Source organism: Rhinolophus hipposideros (genome assembly GCF_964194185.1).
Source record: "Rhinolophus hipposideros genome assembly, chromosome: 15".
Taxonomy (NCBI): Eukaryota; Metazoa; Chordata; class Mammalia; order Chiroptera; family Rhinolophidae; genus Rhinolophus; species Rhinolophus hipposideros.
Genome location: NC_138061.1, coordinates 31,661,252 through 31,673,897, shown reverse-complemented (window position 1 = coordinate 31,673,897; position 12,646 = coordinate 31,661,252). Strand labels below are relative to the sequence as shown.

Genomic DNA, 12,646 nt, shown 5'->3' with positions numbered 1-12,646 from the left:
TAAGTCTCCAGATTATATTTCCTTTGCCTCCAAGCCATTACTAAGAGTATATTTTCAATTCCTCAGATATTATTTTAAGAGGTGGTACACCCTCAATTCAACATAGACCATTTAAGCTAGCAATCAATACTAAACAAAAACTCAATACAGTTCTCATTATATTTTAGCTATTTATATTGCAAACTCTCATACAATTTGGTAACATAGATTAGAGAAATAACTAAAACACGGTTTCAAAAGAAGTAAAATAGGTTAATAAATCACAAGTAACTACTATCAAATACATAAAGAAGGTCCTTTTCTAACAAGTCTCAAGAACAAACTCAGGTGCTGGATGTCTTCCCTTACAACGATAGCCAAATTTGCTATGGCTTCAAAGTTCCAGAAAAGATCTTTACTTTCAACCTAAACATTTCAGACCTACAAAACACAAGTATCAGAATCACCAAGTCCCACAGTCAGGTTAAAATACTTGCCCAAGTCTCGAAGATTTTAACTGAATACAGAAAAGCTAAGAGTTAAAATTGATAAACAGAAACAGAAAAAACTGAATCTGTTTGACAAATATCAAGCTTTTACAGACAAATCCAAAACCTATCTAGCAATTTCATTATATCAAACAGAATAACCTGTAGGCAAAAGGTGCATGTTTTAATGCAATCACTCATTAGCATGCATTCCACTTACTTTGCTTTTTGCCATTTATAAGCTTCATTAAAGACGCCCAGAAAGAGGTAACCAGTTGAATGAGGTTCAGCTCAGATAGGAAAACCAGTTCTAAACTCGTTACAAATTTGCATCCCAGAACGTCCCGCGGGGAAGGTACTCTTTACAAATTAACTTTACACGTACAAGCTTTAGATTGTGAAATAATGCATTTCAGCGTTCTGCGCTGTACATTACCATTAGCAACCCAACTCTATCTCTGCAAGCCCCGAAAAAAAAAAAATCCACCTCCAATCCTCATTGGTCCACATAGTTCCGGCCCACATGGTATCAGTGGGAGTGTCTGGCACAGCCGGTCCTTTCATTGGCTGCGAAGAAACAGCGTCTAACAGGGGTTGTCAAACTCCACGCCTCCAGACCTCGCGTTCGCCAATAGACCCAAGGTACTGGCGGCTCTTCTACGATTCAAAGGGCAAGCTGGCTGCCTGAGCGCCAACCCCAGAAAGACGAACTCTGAGAAGGGCAAGGGGAGCTCCGACTCTCCCTTCTGCTTTACTCCTACCCCGGACCCCACCAAATGTTCACGCACGTGCATTTTCCCACAAATTAGAAAACCAGGCAATGCGTTCGCTTTCTATGGAGCCGCGAGCAAGGCTCGGGCTCGGCGTCCACCGGCCCATTCTACAGATGGTGGCAAGCAAGGCTCAGGCGCAGGTAGCTATCTTTAGTGCTTAGCGCCCCTGGGGGAAAAGTTCCGAGCGCCCCCTCCGACAGCGGGCTCCGGGGCGCTCCCCGCGCCCCCCGCGGTTCTGGGGGCCGGCCCTGCGTGCTGCGCCTGCCTCGCGTCGGCGCTCCCCTCCCAGCGGGACTTACGCGGCCTGTTCTTCTTCCCCGAGTCCATCCTCCTCCGCAGCCGGCATTTCTTGGCTGGGGAGTCGTGCTCAGCGGGCGGCGGCTGCGGCTGGAGCTCGGGCTGCAGCTGGAGCAGGAGGCGCGGGGGCGCCGGGTCGCCGCCGCCCACGGATCCGCGGTGGGAGAAGCGCGGCTGCTGGGCCGGCAGCTGGTGGAAACCGTTGTGCAGCAGCCCGTTCACGGCGGCAGCGCGGGCGCCGGCGGGCTCCCCCGGGCTGTGCGGGGCCGAGCGCTCCGCCTGCCGGCCGCAGTCGCCCGCGCCGGGGGCTGGCGGGGCAGCGCGCGGGCCCCGCCTCACGCGGCCTCGCTGGGAGTCCTGCTCAGACGTCGGGATGTCCTCGGAGCCTCCCTGCGGCTCCCGAGGCAGCCGCCGCAGAGCCGGCGGCGGGGGGAGGCGAGCCGGGCGCTCCCCCGCGCCTCCCCCCGGCTCCCCGAGCTCCTCCGCGCCCTGCCCCCCGCATGCCGACCCCGCCGCGCCGGCCTGGAGCATGCCCGCCGCGGGCGCGGAATCGGGGCTCCCGGCGCACCCCCAGCCGGGGCCCCCGCAGCCCGCCTCCCCCAAGTCTCCCGGCCGCGCGACTTCAAACGCGGCTCCCTCGCTCCCCAGACCAGCCTCCGCCACTGAGCATGCCCAGTCCTGCCCGCTGCCGCCACCGACGAGTTTCAACCTGCGGACTGAAGTTCTCGGCTTTGCAAAGAAGAGATGGGCGGGCTGGGCTTTGTTTGGCGGAGCGAGCGGAGAAGCCGCCGGGCGAGACGGGCGCGAGAGAGGAGAGCTGCTTCCGGAGCAATGGCGGGGGACGCCGATAAATGTTTGCAAGGGCGGCAGCTTTGCTGATCCTGTCCCCAGTGGGTTAGGTGGCCTTTGCAAGGTCATTCACGTTGTTCCCTCCTCCCTGAAACCTTTGTGAGGGTGCGTGTGTTTGGTGAAGTGACCAGACTACTCACAAGCCTGAGGGGAGGGCCGGCAACAATTATTTTTAGAAAGGTAGGCTGATTAGGAAAGGAGTGATATTTCTTTGCTGGCACCGACACAAACACCATGTGGTCTTGGGGAGTTGTCTTTTGCAGGAGGAAACCTAGGAATCCAGTGTAAGGACAGTGAAGGACACAGCTGTAGGCAGGATCAACCAATGTTGGAAGAGACCAAGTAAACAGAAGCAGTTCCAAGCTATAAAAAGCACTTTCCTCACCCAGAAAGGACTTGAAGAGACAATGTCATTCTATTAATAGCGTAAGAAGTTGCCTGTGTTTTAAGGACATAGGTCACCATCAACATCGCATGGTGGTCAACACCATCAGTTTGGGAGTCAAAACGGGGTTCAAATTTCAACTTAGCCTTTGTGCAAACTCAGAGAAAGTCTTTGCTCAAATTAAACACACCTGCCCATAGGAAACAGGACTGAGCATGCTCCATTGGCAGGACAAATTTGGGTGGTGAGGACCTTCCCAAAGTTGTGTAACCCTTGGAGGCTTCAGTTTTTGACTACCTAAAAGTACCTGGTACAATCCTGGCACACAGTAATTGCTCAAAAGAGGTCATTATCCTTATTACACGGTTATTGTTTGTTCACCATTTCAAACCAGGGCAGCAAGAGCAAATTAAGTTCATAGCCGTATTTATTGTGTGTGATGTTCTCCATCGTTTGTTAACCTATGGAAGAGTCAGAGGCCTCCGTGCATTCAGCAGCAGCTGGGGCCTATGGCTCAGATTGGCAATTCCTTCCAGCAGAGCCTTACCTAGAATCAGATTTAGAACCAGTGGCCACCTGAGAGCTCTGGTCCATCCACTCATTTCCCTGCCCCTTCACCCCCATAAGAAAACAGCCACAGAGAGGTAGCTGAGGTTATTAAGAGCAAAGCTAGGGTTAAACCCTAAATCTAAACAGAAAAAAAAACCTAGATGAAGTAGCCCCTGCCTACCTTTCCTGCCTTATCTTGGGCTGTCTATGCTCCCCTCTACAAAGCAGCCTTTCAGTTCCTCAGACAAATGATTATCCCTTTGCATCTGATGTTTCTAATTGCCTGAAATTCTCTTCCCCCGATGTCTTTGTCTACTGGATTCCAATTCAATCTTTAGATTTCTGCTTCAATCTCCTATACTTAGAGATACCTTCCCCAACTCTTAGGACTAGATTAGGTCTCCCTACTCCCTATACTTTACCTTTGTGACTGTTAGGTAGAAGTTAGGAAATGGAGGAGGAGGAGGGGCGGGTGGGGTCCCACAGTGCCTGCAGAAAACGCTCATAACCAGCTTCAATTAACTGCTTCCAGCCACATATCTGTTTTTACAGCACATGACAAGAGGTGGTCTGGAGCAAGATCAGGATCTGAGTCAACAGACCTCCACCCATCTTACGGGGTCACACCCTCCTGTGGAAGAGCATGTATCACCTTTTCCTGCCAAATCAATATGTAACTCCCTCACCCCACCCAGCAAAGTGGAAGTCCTCGGGACAAGGACTCTCTCTCTGGCCCCTGGCCCTGGAGCTCTCTTGCTGGCTGACTGACTCTCTCTCTCTCTCTCTCTCTCTCTCTCTCTCTCTCTCTCTCCCTCCCTCCCTCCCCTCTTCCCCACTTCCACTAGGCCCATTCTCTTCCCTGAATATGTATCACTAATAAACCCTACTTGCTGACCTTTGCTTCTGCACTGCATAGGTAAGAACTGAGACCCCCATAACAACTCTATCAGTTTTAATTCTACAATGAGGAGAATAATAGAACATCACTGAATTGTTACAACGATGAAATGTAAAGTGCCCCGCACATCATAAGTACTATGAAAAAGTTAGCTATTATTATTTTATTTCCTGTCTCCCTTCACTACACAGTAATCTCCATTAAGGCAGATGACTATTCTTCATAATTATATCCCTAGGCAGCTCTTGGTAATTATTTGTAACTGAATAGATGACAGGTGATATTTCACGCAGGGCATATCTCACTTTCTACTGTAAATTTGCTTTTAAAAAGTCTCTGTTGCTACTCCTAAATATTCAAATATATAGTTTTCAAATTCCTATGTAACTTAAACTGAGTAGTTTAGGTAGCAATTTACATCCCAGATGCAAATAGAAGCTTTAGCAATGCAGAATCTCCAAGGACATCATCTCTCCAGCTTCATCCCCAGACTGTGGTGAGGAAGGCCTGAGCCAGGTGGCTCAAATCCAGGTAGGGCAGAAGTGCTGTTACTGGGGACAGAACGTCCTCCACCAGCTTCCTTTCTCCTGCCCTTGTCAGAATGGATCAGTTACACCTGGCATGTGGTAGGGAGGAAGAGGGTGGCATCTCACAGGTTTATTCAAGGGTATGTGTCGGAGGTGTAACTTTGAGGCATGAGCTATCATGTGCTCCAGCAGGGGCATGGAATACATGTTTGGAGAGAATGCAGGGTGGAAGGAACCCACAGCCACTTCCCTCCCTCTGTTCATTCATTTATTTATTTGCCAATTATTTATTAAGTGTGTACTACGTTGCTGTGGGGGTTCAGAAGGAGCCACCCCAAGATGTGCCTCAGTGGTATGTGTTGTGGTGTGGAATTAACCCCTGGTCATTCGCAAAAGTTGAAAACATTCACAGACTCTACAAAGGAAGTTTGTATTGAAGTTGGGGCAGACAGAGAATGTCCATGGCAGTGTCCAAAGATGATGACTGCCTCGGGTAGTAAGGAGAGAAACACTGGTGGGAGGCGGGGGGTAGGAGGTGGGGGTCGCTGGGGTAGAGTGGACAGCTGCACCTAATTTTCAGTTAGCTTTTTCTTATATAGGAAAGGAGGAGTTAGTCAGGGAGGTCTGGGGGTCTGGGGGCTGACATCCCTTCCTGGGGTCTGGTCTGTTTGAATATTGATGTTATCTCCAGACTCTGGACCCACACTTGGACTCGGCCATCAGCCATCGATTGCTGTGACTTTAATGCATCACCAGTAAAAACTGCAAGAAATTGTAAATTGGATTCCAGTGTCCCAGCACCTGAGGATTAATAGTTCTTTTTAGGTTAGGATTTGTAAATGAACGAGGTATGGGTAGCCTTGAGAAAGGGAACGAACAGAGTTCTTCAGTTAATCAGTAAGGAGAGAAACAGAAAGAAAACAGATGAATATCAGGATGGATCAAACTGCAAACAAAGTCTCATTACAGGTGGCTAGATTGCAAGCCATGCAGTGAGTTAAACTGCAAACTAGCTAAGTCTAACTGCTTTATGGATTCCCTGGACTTCACCCTTACAGTATGCAGACTACTTTGAGCTAAAGGCAATTTTAGCTTCTGACTCAATAGAAATTTCGGGTCCTTCCTTTAACTACTATCTATAGGGCACGGCAAAGTTTTAAGGCCCCAAGGTACATTACCTCATCCCTTGCTCAGGGTGTCTTACATACCTCAATCCCCCTTTCTGTCTCCTGACTCTCATGCATGCGGGGGTTCCCATACATATGTGTATATGTGTTAAATTTGGTTATTTTCTCTTGTTAATCTGTCTCAGGTCTATTTGTTTATTAGACCAGCCAAAAGAACCTTAGGGGTAGGGGAAAGCTTGTTCCTCCCCCAAACTGCAGACACTAAAACATGCTGAGAATACAAAGACAAAAACAGATGCCTTCACTGCCCTCTAGGGCCTTATAATTCATCAAGAGAGAGGTAAGTCAAGGGTTCTCCAATATCCCCGTACATAAGAATAATTCAGAAAGTCTTTACTTTTTAACTTTTTGTTGAAAATAATATACACACAGAAATGTATACATATCCTAAGGTAGAGCTCAATGAATTTTGCACAAATGAACACCCCGTGTAACCACAGCACCTGATCAAGAAAGAACATTATCTAGGGAATTTTTTTTCTTTTTTTTTGGGAGGGGGGCAATTTTTTTAAGAACAGATTCTGGGCGCAGGTCCATAGACTGATGCAGTACGTTTGGAGCATAGGCATTTGCATAGTGATGAGGGTGATGATAATAAATATACTTTAAAGAAATAAAACGAACAATTTTTTAATGGGATTATAATGCACGTGGTCTTTGCTTGGAGAAACAATGAACGAAGCAAAGTATGCCACCTATGGCACGGCAGGTGTGGATGAATAAGGGGCTATGTAATAAATCTAACCAAAGCAACCACACAGATGGTCTAATCATAAATTCCTAACTGAGCAAGTCATGGGGGGCAGTGATTCTCCGGGCTTATAGAGGTTTTATCTTTTAGCAGACCTTGGGAATGCCTCTGTTTCAGATGCCTCCAAGGCATAATCACCCTCAAGGGAGCACATAATCTTGTTAATTATCCTGTCCTTTGCTTTCTCCCACCTTCATGTAATCTTCCTTACATTCCCTCTCTAATTCTAAATGTTTAAAATTCTAACTAGAAAACTGTCGTTCTTCAGAGCATTTGAGATCTTCTGACATGTTTGGCTTAAATAAATTTATAAAAATTCTCTACTGGTTTGGACATTACTTATACAAGTAACTCCAGAGGACTCTCGAGTAAGCAATGATGGAGGAGGAAGGTGGTGCTGAGATAGATGTTAAAACAGGCTTCAGGGAGGAAATGACGTTTAAACGGAATTATCAATAATAACCAGATTTCTTCAGAGAACGAAATCCATTCAGAACTGGAGGGGCTAAAGACGCTGCAGGTGGGATTGAAACCTTGTGGAATATTTGGGAAACTGCCAAGAATTCAACAAGGCTGAAGAACAGCTTGTGAAGGGAGGAGGTGAGCAACGGTCCAAATCTCAGATGGCTTTCTGTGGCAAAGGAAAGAGTTTATAGACTTTTTCCTGAGGGCCAGGGGAAACCACTGAAGAATTTTAGGCTGCAGAAAAACTATTAGATTTGCATTCTAGAAGGATCTCTGGTAGCAGTCTGGAGAATAGACTTGGGGAGGATATCCCTAGTTGGAGAGATCAGCACATGTGAATTGGCGATTATTGGGAAAGACGAGATAACAAGTGATAAGGGGCTGAGTGAAGGACACAGCATTCAGAATGAGATCATCAGGTGGATTTAAGAATTAGTTAAAGGTAGAATCTATAGGACTTGGCGGCCAATTGCAGGGTGAGGGAGAGGTAAGGCAGGATGATTTCCATGTTTCCAGTTTGTGCAACAGGGAACATAGTGGTTTCAACACGCAAGATAAAATATGCAGAAAAGGATCAAGACCTATCTATATTCTTTCTGGGTCTTACACTTTATGAAGAATGAGGCTTTAAAAATATAGCTCTGATCATGATATTCTTGTAGCAAAAACAAAGTTCTTGCCCTTATCTAGATTACAGAAAAGACAGACCTTATGCACATAATCACCACAAAAGCAAAGGTGTAAGTGCATTCTACAAAGTGCAAAAGGGTAAAGACTAGCAGTGCCATGAGGACACATAGAGGGGTGACCTGGCCTAGTCTGAAGCTTCGGCAGACAAAATGACATTTAAGCTGAATTCTGAATATTGAATAGAAGTTAGCCAAGGTTGAAGTGCGTGTGGAGGAGGTGTTCTTAGTCTACCCTTTATCATAAATATGGTAGGCACTTCCTAAATATTTGCTGAAAGAAAGAATGAATTGCCCCTGTCCCTCTCAATAGGGCAAGTCAAATGTAAGGAAAATTATTCACTGGAATGAACCATTGCAGACGAATTAAGCCAATCTCTTTCTCTTTCTTTTTCTTTTATATTGGTTGCTTTTCTCTCTGGTGATGGAGTATTTTCTTCTCAATACTTTTGTTTCCTATTTAAGGTTCTTTTGTTTTGTTTTGTTTTTTTTCCAGTTAACAGAGATACAAAAATTTAGCATCAACCGCTGGTACTACCAGTAATAACTGTGTGTACAGGAATGAAACACACCCCACATGAACAAACTTCTTGTCAGTCACTAATTTTTTTTTGAGCATCTATTATGATTTGGTGAAGGGAGAGGGAGTGTGGCTACCTAGAAAGCTAATAAGGTATAATCAGCGTGACCCCAGTATTGGGCATAATTTCAGGAATGGAGCTGGATTTAGCAAAATTTTAATAGTTTTATTGTCTAACATTTATTGAGTCCTTACATGCTATACACCACACTAAGCACACTCTAAGCACACTTTTTAATCAGTACATGTGAATTGGCAACTATTATTAACCTCATATTCCAGATGAGAGAACTGAAGCTTAGAGAGGCTCATTAACTTGCCCAAGTTCACACAGCAGACAATGTGTAACTGACATTTGAACCCAGCTCTGGGCAGCTCTAGAACCTGCACAATTCATGACTCAACTGTAGTGCCTCCCAAAAGGCAGTGTATCTCCCATTACCTGCAGACTTTGCACCACGATTGCAAACACCTGATCCAATATTCCACCCTATAGCATTGCCTTTCATAACAATTATTGGGTCCCTTTATTTCTCACGAAAATATTTTTGCAGTCTAGTATCTCAGATTCTTGTTTCCAAAAAAGCCTATTTTCCCTTTGTAAACATTTCCTAGCTATAACAATCTACTATAGCAATATCTATTTGGTGTCTTTATTCAACAAATATTTTTAAACGATGCTACATGTACAAGCCACTGTTCGAAGTACTGAGGTTATAGTGATGAGCAAGGCAAAAAAAGGTCCCTCCCATCATGGAGCATATGTTTTTCGGGGGTGGGTGGTGGGGTGAGCAGGGGAAGACAGAAAACGAACAAGTACAAGTAAATGAATAAATGCAGATTGGGTTAAGTGACATAAAAATTAAACAGAATGAAGTGAAAGAGACTAACTGGAAGTGGGGGCCAGTTTAGATGGGGTAACATTGGTTAATATCATCACATAAATTTCAGGTGTACACTGTGCAATATGACATCTGTATACTCTATTGTGTGCTCACCATCTGAAGTCTAGTCTCCTTCCATCACCATATGTTTGATCCTTTTTACCCTCTTCTTCCTCCTTCCACCCCTCTAGTAGCCACCATTCTGTTGTCTGTATCTATGAGTTTACTTATTTTTGAAACCACTATATTGAGGTATGATTGACATACAAAAAGCTGTCATATTTCATGTATACAACTTGATGAGATTGGAGATAATTATACGTCGTGAAACCATGACCACAATCCATACCATAAACCTATCCATCACCTCCAAAAGATTCCTTCTGCTATCTTTATTATTTATTATTATGATGATGATAAGAACACTTAACATAAGATCTATCTTCTTAGCAAATTTGCAAGTATGCAATATAGTATTATTAGCTACAGGCATTCCACTACAGTACTTTACTTATCTTTTTTTCTGGGACTTTACTTATCTTTCATAGACATGTACTTTGGATCAAAGCCAATGCCAATGGTGAGCAACTGTTTTTTACACAGGAGCCAATTTAACAACTAGGGTAGAGACACCACTTATTTTCAGCCGGTGTTTATCATTCAAATATCTTTTTTAAATCCCATAATGAATAAAGAAAGGTTTTTCTTTGTGTAGTGGCATTAAACAACATTTTTTAAAAAGATTTTATTGGGGAAGGGGAACAGGACTTTATTGGGGAACAGTGGGTACTTCCAGGACTTTTTTCCAAGTCAAGTTGTTGTCCTTTCAATCTTAGTTGTGGAGGGCGCAGCTCAGCTCCAGGTCCAGTTGCCATTTTCTAGTTGCAGGGGGCACAGCCCACCATCCTTTGCGGGAGTTGAAACCAGCAACCTTGTGGTTGAGAGGACTCGCTCCAACCAACGAGCCATCTGGGAGCTCAGCGGCAGCTCAGCTCAAGGTCCCCTGTTCAATTTTAGTTGCAGAGGCTGCTGCCCACCATCCCTTGTGGGACTTGAGGCATTGAACTGGCAACCTTGTGGTTGAAAGCCCACTGGCCCATGTGGGAATCGAACCGGCAGCCTTCTGAGTTAGGAGCATGGAGCTCTAAACGCCTGAGCCATGGGGCCGGCCCCAAACAACATTTTTTTATGCCCCTGATTTTGTGTATCTGGAATTTGGACAGGGCTCAGGGGAAATAGCTTGTCTATTTCATGATGACTGGATAGCTGGGGTGGCTGAAATGGCTATAGATATCTGGAATGGTTCAACTGGGCCGCGTATCTGAAGGCTTAATTCTGGCTGCAGTTTGATTCCAGTGTTTCTCCACATCATGTCTACTAGAGTTAAAATGTCCAAGATGGCTTCTTCATTTCCATGTCAGCACCTAGGTTGGAATGGGTGGAGCTCCTTCTGTATACCAATATTTTCCTTGGGCTGGCTGGTCATCATTCTCTTTCCACATGCTATCTCTGTCTGCTGGGCTACTCCGGGCTTCCTCACAACATGGCATTCTCAAGGTAGTAAGACTTATGTGGTGGTTGGCTTTAAAAATGTATATTCAGACTGCTTAGATTAATCTCCTTTATAGCATAAAAGAATGTTATTGATAAGAGTGGCACTGTAATTTAGCCACTAAATTATTAAAGCTTGGACATTTTTGAGAAGAAGGAACATAGAAGTGTTTTCTATTCTTTCATCCTAAGATTAGATCAAAAGCTGTATTGTGAAGTTAGGCCAACTGCTGGCCAAGGCTGGTTCATACCAGCTTGCACCTTCTTGCCCTTGTCCTGCCGTTATCCTTATTCTTCAGAGTACTTGACCCAATCGGCCTGATCACGTATCAGCTGGCATGGCTGCTGGTCTTGACATTTTCACCTCTTTGGCACAAGCTACATCATGTTAAGTAAAATTGTAAGTGGACATATGAAGATTCATAAAAATGGACTCACCTTGTACTGCATCTTTAAATTCTACTCATGGCAATTTATAGCACTTTATTTTAATCCAAGTTCAAAAGAAGAAAAATGAGCTATATATACAATTGTGTTACAGTGTCATTTATGAGAGAGAGAGAGAGAAGAGAAGAGAGATTGGTTACAAGTAACCAATGTATTCAGCAGCAATAAAGGGGAACGGTTTACTTTCTTTGTTTAAGAGGTTGTACAGTGTAGTGATGATTAGGATTATGGACTCCAGAGTCAGAGTCACACTACATAAGTTCAAATCCTGGTCCTGCCAATTATTAGCTGTGTAATTTGGAGCAAGTTACTTAACTTCTCTGTACCTCAGTTTCTCATCTTTAAAATGGTAATAATAGTACCTACCTTACAGGGTTGTTTAGAGGATTAAGTGAGGTAATATGTGAAAAGCAATTTAAATAGTGTCTGGAAAATAATGCCAAATTAGCACAGTAGTTATAATTATTAAGTTATTGAAATATATTTACTGGGACTTACTATGTGCCAGATGCTGGAGTGCTGGAAATAATACGTTGAATAGGACATAACTCCTATCCTGGTGAGAGATAAGTATGAAGCACTCATGGGAAGTACAATATAAAATGAAGGAATGGATAAGGGTGTCTAGGAATGTGGAAGTGGGAACATCTTCCTCCTTCTGGAGAGGACAGGAGATGCTCCCTGGAGGTGGCAATGTTTCCGTCAAGCCCTGAAGGAGATGTAATAGTTTACGAAGTGGACAGGAGAGGAGAGGGGTAGTAGGTGAGTTATTCCAGACAGAATAACCCCCATACATTAGGCCATGTGCTTTTCAGGCAATATGGGTTGGAGGGGTAGGTGAGGCTGAACATGTAGGCAAGAGCCCAAACCAGTCAGAAAACATTTGCAGTAATGTAGGCAAGGAGTAGGCTGTTCTGAACTAGAGTAATGGCAGGAGCAACCCAGGTGTAGCTCAGGTTTTTGGCTTGGGTGTCTGAATGGGTAGAGGAATGTGGTCAATTAGATAGAATGTCATATAGTCTTTAAAATGATCGTTATGAAGACTATGTAGCAAGATGAAAAAAAAAAATGTTCATGTTGTCATAGTAACTGATGAAAACAACCTACTAATCATGTCTGTACCATGTCTGACTATGAACCAAGCAAATATATTCAAAGATGAGGTGAGGAAGGGACAAGAAATTATCAAAATAGTTTGATTTCTTAGGATATTAAAATTGTGGATGATCTGTTTTAATTTATATAAATGCTCTTGTAACTTTGAAGAAAAAATAGTATACAAAAATTAAAATAAAATATTGTTTGAGATTTTGCCGTTGTTTTAGATTTCCTTTAATTCCTAACTTTTCT

The 12,646-nt window shown here is 44.2% G+C and overlaps 1 protein-coding gene across 3 annotated transcripts in view; it reads right to left on the bottom strand.

Moving 5' to 3' along the window:
- The window catches only part of PANK1 (pantothenate kinase 1), a 47,674-nt gene extending 45,201 nt beyond the window's left edge, over window positions 1-2,473 (bottom strand). Inside the window, exon 1 of one of the 3 annotated variants that reach the window (XM_081074800.1) lies at window positions 2,247-2,473. Coding sequence is in view for 2 of the 3 variants with exons in the window: in XM_081074799.1 (XP_080930925.1) it covers window positions 688-715 (28 nt within the window). In the remaining variant the exon portion in view is untranslated. Of the gene's footprint in view, window positions 1-687; window positions 959-2,246 lie in introns of those variants that run through there. The other 2 variants (XM_081074799.1, XM_081074801.1) reach the window with 2 other exon arrangements.
- Window positions 2,474-12,646: the final 10,173 nt, after the last annotated feature.